The 8,829-nt window shown below is 51.1% G+C and overlaps 1 protein-coding gene across 1 annotated transcript; it reads left to right on the plus strand.

Moving 5' to 3' along the window:
• The first annotated feature begins 7,651 nt into the window (after window positions 1–7,651).
• Window positions 7,652–8,617, plus strand: CHC_T00004865001 (hypothetical protein). The gene has a single exon (XM_005716324.1). The coding sequence runs from the start codon at window positions 7,652–7,654 to the stop codon at window positions 8,615–8,617; it is 966 nt and encodes a 321-aa protein (XP_005716381.1).
• Window positions 8,618–8,829: the final 212 nt, after the last annotated feature.

Below are 8,829 nucleotides of genomic sequence, written 5' to 3' on the forward strand. Positions count from 1 at the left end.
ATGATTGTAAGTCATTTTTAAACACAGGAGCATATCCCCTCTTCGGCGGCGGCCCTCCAGCAATTTCAACAAACGAACAGGACCAATAATCTGCAAATAGGCCTATCGGGTATGGATTATCAGGCGTGTTTATCTTCATACCCCCGCCCATGCCGCCATACCAAACCCATCCAAGTACATAAAGCCCATCTGGAACAACTGGGGGAATAGTGATATTTGAATAGTAGAAGCCAATTGGCCCATCATGAAGCTTCCCATCACTTCCAACGAGCGAGAAGCCCCACTCGTCACGGTCGAGTTCATTTGGTTTTGCAACACCGGCATTTTCACCCCAACATCCAAAATGAAAGGCGTTTCGTGCATGCGTCTTCTTATCCATCATCTTGTCCAAAGGAACCAGGGAATATCGGACAAAGCCACCGGGCCCGTGGTTGTTGCGCTGGTACTTGATCAGCGTGGTTTGGCCCCGTCGATAAACGGCAGCTGGTTTCTTGGGACTTGTAACAACGGGGAATCCGGGCTGAATTGCGCGTACATCGCAAGGTCCGGGACATAATTCAATTCCACCCTTTCCCGGGACACCGCCTAATCGACAAGGCTTTGGGGGAAAACAAATGAAGGAAGAGTTAGACTTACAATTTGAAGCCTAGCATCTGTGACACAATGCGATGTGAAAAAGATGAGTTCCAAAATACTTACTTTGGAGGCCGTCGGCATCGGTTCTGATAGAAGCGAATGCGAAGTCACAGTTTTGATCATAAGCCCCAATAGAGCGATAAATGTGAGTGGAGTCATTCTTTAGTCAGGCTCAAGTCGATAGATAAATGCTGGGAACAATGCTTTGGCCTGAAAAGACTTCTGCTCCTTCCCCCTTAAGTTCTTCTCTGCGAGAATGCACATGGCCACGAAATCTAGATGTTCATCAAAAAGCTGTTGATTAGACAATACATATATCTACTGTAAGTCCATACCCCCAAGATGGTTGACGAGAGAAGTATCTTCAGCTCGTTATCGGGAGCTGAAGTTGCCGTAGAAACCATGTCATCATTTCCAAAACGATCGAACTTCGCGACACGATCTTCTTCCTCGACGAAAAAAGGAATGGATTAATGTGAATAGCAGACACGACACCTTGCAGTCATCATTTATTGTCAGTTGATGACGAAACTTCGCGACTCGATTTACTTCTTCGCCGAAAAAAAGGAAAGGCTTAATATGAAAAGCAGACACGACACTTTGCAGTCATCATTATTGTCAGTTGATGACGAAACTCAGAGACAGATGACCACCATCGCACCTTGGATGTGCAGATGATTCATTAAGCTTCAAGCTTTTTTTCTCTCCTCGTAGACAAAAGACCTGTGTTGCTGACGAAGGGCGCTTAATTATTGCCATTCCATTTATCTGAGTGACGTGGATTTCATTGAAACATAAGTTGCAGTCCAAATCATATAGGGACATCGAGGGAGATGCCCTTGACGGTTGTCTCAGTCTACAAGTTGTACAAATGAGCGGATTTTCGCTCAGAACGGAAGACATCTGCTGCTGAAAGGCGACCCTCGTTGATTAAGTCCAGCAGTCATATAGTTTCTACGTTTTCCTGGGATCAGCTCCGCTTAAGAACCTATAAGACGTACCGATTATGTTGCTCCTGTTCGTGAAAACGCATTCTCACAAGCTCAAATCCTTTACCTGGACTCAAACGAGCCACATCGTCGAAAGGCAATTCAAATAATCGGAATGTTGAACTTATGTTCACGAGTGTCGGTACCCGGATATGTTGCTTTCAGTATCTTTATTTGCATTGCCTCAGCTCATTCTCTTCTTGGTGAACCGCTCCCAACTTCTCCACGAGTAAGGACCTGCACATACTCTTTAACCGAAACGGCAGACGTCTCGAGTGACTTGCAAACTCAAATTCTGACCACGTTATTTACGTACTTCTGCAGACATGCCGTCTCGGAGGAATTCCGACTGTAGGCGGAATACTGACATGTCCTGGCCCATGTGATGTGATATCTCTCCAGCCAGGGTTTCCCATCGTCACATCCCCTACACATCCATCGGCGTCGTACAAGCGCGGGCAGAGGGTTACAGTCAAGTACCAACGCAACAACCATGGCCCCGGTGGCTTTGTCCGACACTCGTTGGTGCCGCTCAATAAAATGATGAACAAGGACATTCACAAGAAGAACGCCTTTCACTTCTCCTGCTGGGGCTCTCATGTTAAAGTTGCGGGCAGAAATGAACTAGGACGCGATCGAAGAGGATTTTCACTTGTAGGAGGTGACGGGAAACTACATGACGGGCCAGTTGCATACTATGAGAGCGAGTTCACTATCCCTACAGTCGTCCCAGATGGTGTTTACGTGCTTGGATGGGTTTGGTATGGGGGCGTTGGCGGGAGTCTACAAACTAACACTGTAGAAACTCCGCATGCCAAAGGGTTGTTCGCAGACTATTGGAGCTGTGCTTTTGTTGAAATTAAGGGAGGTGCTGAACTGCAAGCCAAGTATACTCCAGTGTTTAAGACTGGGATGAATGGTCCTTGGGCGAAAGCATGCAACTCTATGAATGACAGGCCTGGGGTTTGTAGGTACGAGCCGTGCGTGACGAAGGCAGAGTTTATGCAGCCGCAAGAGTTCAAAGACGGGGCCATTCCTCCCGATTTAACGCAGGCTAACTTTCAATCAGCGTCTACAGATTTTACGGTACCTACTCCAGTGCCAGATGCAGATATGATTGGTAGTGTACTGGAAGCGCTTGACAAGTGTGAGGCACATCTTGGGAAATCGGTTGCAGAACGAGGGAAGTTGACGACGTTGAAGAAAGCGTTGGTGTCTTTGTATCATTGTAAGAGGTTGTTGGAGAAGGCGGAGGAGGCAAACGAGGAAAGCCCGCTGTTCGATGAGGCAGGTCAGCTGATGGCTCCGGTTGATGAGGATTCCTTCCGGGATTTTCTGGAAAGCGTATAGCGAGATTATCGTGGATTTTGAGACACTGTCAATGCCCTGTACACAGTTCTCGGGCTGTGAGAGATAACCACTGCGCGACCGGGAAGCGTTCCGGCCAGAACAGAGGAAGAAGCGGAACTCAAGGTATACGGAGTAATGATATTCAACAAGGGGACATGACCAGGGCATGCGTTGATGCATGCATAGCCTAACATCAACATTTAGTAAATTCTGATTCGGAGAAGAAAGTCTGGACCCGAAAACGCAAAACAACAAACAGTTCATTCATAGTTGCTACAATAGTATTCGATGAACAGAGAGGGCTTCGGGCAGACACTGTTGTGGGAATAGGCAGGCGCAAGCACGAGCACTCGGTCTAACGTACGTAGACCACGACTTCCCTATATTCTTCTTTATCTGACTTCTTGTACTCGATGTAATCATTGTCAACAAGCCATTCGAGTTGCTTTTTCATAAATTCTGTTTCATCTCCAACAATTCGCACGATATCCTTCAAGTTCCCAATGGCAGTTTGTAGCATTTCCAGTGTCTTCATTTCTTCATTCCGCTTCAGAATTTTCATGAGCTCTGCACGCGAAGCTTCGATAGACCAACTGGCGTCAAGTGTTCCCGTTTCAGTGCTCTTCTGCTTCGCAATCAGGGCGCGCCCTTCTAGTTCCATCCACGCCGTATACCGGGGCAATGAAATCATGGCCATGTCAGAATTGACTGTGGAAATGCTCAGCCGGTCCGTGGCCGCTATTTGGCCGGTAGGCGGGTCCTTTGAGATGAGCCCGAGATCAGAGACCAAGATTGCCCTCAAGGCAGCATACAATTTGACCCTTGTACTGTCAAGCTTCCCTGAGTTGCGAGGAATCCCTTTTACCAAGAGCTCGTCTTCGAGCTCTTGAAAGAGCATTGTAGAATTGGAGGCAAGAGTGAGCAAAATAGAAGCCTGCAGAATGCCTCCCTTAACTTCAACTAGCCGGCTCTTACCGTTGACATCAAAGGCAACTTCAAGGACAACTTCTCCGATGTTGTGCAAGAAATCATAATTCTTCGATTGTTCCACCGACATCCCGTGCTTAAAGCTAGAGAGAAGTGTGGACAGCTGCGGCGGCAAATCGAAGAGCTCCATGGCGACATCTCGCCAATTCGCTTTGTTGAGCAGTGCAACTCTGCATTTTGCAATCTGCTGAGCACCGGTAATCTGAACATGTTGACCAAGGTTGAATTGATAGTCTCGTATTTTCTCGTCCACGTTCTCTATCATCGCTTTCATGTTGGCTACAAAAGCAGGTCCCATTTCTTCTTCGAGACACTGGACGAAGTATCTCTCAAGGATGTACATATGGGCAGATGATGTCCACCTTTGATCATGGACCAACAACCGGTGTTGAAGATGGCGGGCACAACTTATTTCTAGAACGCTCGGTACAGCAAGAAGGGGCAACACTCGAGATACCTGCTGAAAGTAGGCTGGGATTTTTCTGCTGTCCACAAATTTGACTTCTTCGTTCATCAATCCATTGATATAATGGAAGGCAAGCTTCAAAAGTCCTTCCTTTCCACCCCACTGTGTTGAATTGAGAAAACGAGACACTTGCTTGTCTATCAAACTTTCCAGCACGTCTTGCCTTTCGCCTCGCCCCGAAGCCGCCCGAAAGCGACGTGGCAACTCGCCAAGATCAGAAAAAAGCTCTCGCAAAACGTGAAACGTTGTTTCCTCCAGTTCCAACGGAATCAATTGGATCTGAGACAAATTCTGCATCTCTCGGGGGCATAGGCCTGTGATAAAGCCAAACTTTCGTCGAACCCTCTCCCCAGTTGTTTTGATATCTGCTTTCAATATCATCCAACTGAGAAGTTCTCGGAGACCTCCGAACTGAGCACACGCTTGTGCAAACTGTAGACGTTCTGTATCCTTCATATTCCTGAACCGAGCCTCAAACGCGCCTTCTAATTGGCCGCCGTCGTCTAACTTGACTTCTATTGTTATCTGAAGCAAATTGATGGCGAAGCGACGTAATTCATCATCCCCCCAGCAGTGATCCAAAACCTCTGTAGAAAGGGCATGGCCCTGGTAGTCAAAGTACAGTAGATTGGTCACTTGAATCCATTGCTCAGTAAGCCTGGGAATCAAAGAGAATACCTTCCTTGACCTGATCCCCACCTGGCATTTGAGAAGCTTCTTGCGCAAAGACCTTTTGAAATCGACATAATTCATGGCAAGAACATCGCAGACGCTGTATAATTGGTTGATTTGGATGTAGTTGTCTCTCTCAAAAGCCAGTGATACAAAAGAATTGGGATTCTCAGTTAAAGCCTCTAACTTTTTCAAGATAACTTCTTGGAATGTATCCAAACAGCGTGCAGACTCTGGGCTTTGGCCGCGAAGAATTATGTCATCTGAACCCATGTCATAGGCGTCTTCATGCCATTTGTCACTGTAATACAGGATATCTTGCATCAAGTTTGATACGCGAGACGAGGAGACACCGGGAAACCAACGGTCACTTTCAGCGTTGACGAGATCCCACACTTCTTTCAAAGCACTATCAACCGCGTCTCGCAATATATATCTCCGCACAAAAGCGAGAGTGGAGGTTCTTGCCAAACCCCGCATGAATCTCCTCATTTCTTGGGATGGGGCCTCACGGATGTTTAGGCGCAGCTCGTGATGCTGCCCTGCGAACAAGAAGTATGCCCACTTATGCACAAACTCGTTTTGCAGTTTTTCCTGGATTCTAACATGCGCAGTATACCATGCCTTTGTGTGAAACGAGTGTTGCGGGTGAAGCACAGACCATGTGTTCGTTATCGGGGAGCATTCTCTACACTCTCCTTCTCGTAAGAAAAAAGGAATGCGGGTTCTTGTCTCGGTGCTAATTCTTTGGATTTCGGCGTCTGTGCGGGACAGAAAAGTTGCATCCGTCCATACATTCATGGACATGGCACCCAGAAATCGATCCCAAACGTCTTCAAGCTTCTGCTCGAGATCATGGAACTGCACCCAGGCGATAATTTTGGGCATACAAGTTAGGTGTACTAACTCGATGTACATGGCTTCGACGTCTTCTGGGTCTCCGGCCGCCAAGATTTCCCGAAATTCAGAATTATCCTGCCCTACTTCCTTGCGAAAGTGCTCTTGGGCGACATCCCTCAACGTCTCCCACGTGTCCAGCTCTTTCTTGCAGCAACTCCAGGAGTAAACATCCATCCCTGAAGATTCTCTAATCGGAACTCCGGAAAACATTATCCTCGCCCTTCGAGACATCTTATACATCTCATAATTTGCAATTGTTAAAGTACCTTCGCTGAACCACTTAGAATCACTCCAAATGTCTTGCAGCTTCTCCGTGATGTGTTTCACGTCTTTCGCTTTCTGCACTCGCTGGATGACATCCCTCAAAAACGACAAATGCTCGAGACGATTGCATTCTGTGTACATTGCTGCCAGCTCCGCCTCCGACCCCCGGGTGAGAATAGTAGCAACATCCGCCCGGGGGTTCTTTAAACTATCCCTGGCGGCGGTGTACGCGCGTAGGCTGACCATAGCCCTAAGTTCCTCCTTGGCCCTTTGTGCGATTTTGTCGTTGGGGCAAAATTGCTCGACGTAATCCGTGGCGGTAGTCAAGCTTTTGTCCAGCTCGGCGAGGGCGCCGTCCAGGAACCACGATCCCTGAGCAATACAAAACGTGTTGTAGAAGCACTGGAGAATTTGCTTGTGCCATGTGTGTTGATAAAAGAGCGGGTCGCCATGCTGCACGTTATTCAAGGTCTCGGCGACCTTTTTAAACGTCGAAACGTCCGGCATCTCGGTGGTCTTGAGCTTTTTGATGAAATTAAAGGCAACATCGCGCACGATTTGGACGGCCGGCCGAGTGAACAGGCCCCAGAACAAGTCCTTGCACAGGCGAATGTAACATAGGTGGGGCTCTTTAAAAGGGTCATAGCGGCATTCACCTTGTTTATCCTTGAGCCATTTGACGAGCGTTGTGCACTGAGCCGAGCCGTCGAGGTAGACTGCAATGGTAGCGGCGTCGTTTCCGCAGGCGGCAAGCGCTGCAAAACGGGCGCGAAAAAAGGACTTAAAAACAACGGTGACATACTTGGCAAGGCTTCCGGACGTCTGTCGGGGCGTTGGGTAAGGGGCAAGCGTGGTCAGGAACGGGGCAAGCTCCGTCCGGAGAACGCGGGCCCAGGCGGCTTCAGGGTCTTGGGGCATGGCGAATATGGAGGAAGACGTATAGTTTGGGGGGAGGGAGGGGTGGAGGTGGAAGATGAGGAGGAAGAAGGATGAGCTCTTTGTATGATGGGTTTGAATTGGCGGAACGGGCGTGAGAGAGTTTGAATGCTCGCGTGAGAGGGGCACGAGAGCGGGGGAGCGGGAGAAGGGCGGAGGAAGGCGGGCTGGCGTCCATGGCGTGGAGGGTGCACGAGAGCATTTGTGGGGTTGGGAAGTGGATGTTGAGGTGGGTGTTTTTGTGAAGTGTTTGTTAACTCTTAAAGGTGTGAAGATGGTCGTCCTTGGTTTGCAGCAATTGCTCTGGTGCGGATACCGAAGATACCTCGCTCGCACGTGTGCACGTGTACAACTGTACACATGGCCACGTGTATATGCCACGTTTCCACGTTGGTGGCGCGGCCAATGAAATCGATTCCCGCTTTTTCCCGTTTATGTTTTTCGGCTACACATGACCCTTCCCCGTCTCCTCCGCGGCCGTTCTCCGCACCTCGGCCGCCCACCACCACCACCATCACCCCCCACCAACCCCCCCGCCGCCGCTTCCGCCATGACGTCCCCTCCATCCCCCCCGCAATCGCAGCGCGGCTCCAAGCGCCCACGTCCCCCCGCGGACGAAAAGGGGGACAAGCCCGACAAGGAGAAGGACCGGGCGTGCCGGTACGACTCGTCGCTCGGCCTTCTCACGACCAAGTTTGTCAACCTACTCAAGGCGTCGACGGACGGGGCGCTGGATCTCAACCTAGCGGCGGAGAAGCTGCAGGTGCAGAAGCGGCGGATATACGACATCACCAACGTGCTGGAGGGCATCGGGATCATCGAGAAGAAGTCGAAGAACAACATCAAGTGGCGGCACCAAGTGGAGACCGGGCGGTCCTGCGAGGCGGAGCTGGCCGAGCTCTCCGCAGAGCTGGAGTCGCTCAAGCGGGAGGACGACGCGATGGACCAGGCGATCGCGGTGTACCACGGCAAGCTGCGCGCGCTGGCGACGGGGGAGCAGTGCGCGGCGTTCGCGTACGTGACGCACAAGGACATCAAGGCGATCCCGGAGCTGCGCGGCGACACGCTGATTGCGATCAAGGCGCCACCGGGGACGGAGCTGGAGGTGCCGGACCCGGACGAGGGCATGCCGTACGGCGAGCGCAGGTACCAGATCTTCCTCAAGAGCACGGGCGGGCCGATCGACTGCCTGCTCGTGAGCCAGGGCGGCGAGGAGGAGGAGGCCGAGGAGGAGGTGATGCGCGGCGAGGAGGACGTGTCCGGCTGCTGGAGGCTCTCGCCGCCCCCCATGGATAAGGAGTTCTACTTTGTCCTCGACGACGAGGAGAAGGGCAAGGGCATTGCAGACCTCTACGAGGAGGTCATGACCGCACCCGAGGCGGACGACAAAGTCGAGGTCGAGGTTCCGGGCGTGTGAGCGCGGTGGCGTGCCCGCGGCGTGTGCAGCGACGTGATGTAAAGTATGGATTAAACGCCGGCGGCGGCCGCCGGGCGTCGATGCGTCGCAAGTAGGGCGCCGGCTCCCGCGGCGTGCCGGTGCCCCCCGCCAAGGTAGCGGCGGGCGGAGCGGCGGCCAGCCGTGCCGGACGGCGGCGCGGGTAGATTTTGTGAAAGGGCGTGCGTGTGGCC

Source organism: Chondrus crispus, genomic scaffold, assembly GCF_000350225.1.
Source record: "Chondrus crispus Stackhouse genomic scaffold, scaffold_254, whole genome shotgun sequence".
NCBI classification, from domain to species: Eukaryota; Rhodophyta; class Florideophyceae; order Gigartinales; family Gigartinaceae; genus Chondrus; species Chondrus crispus.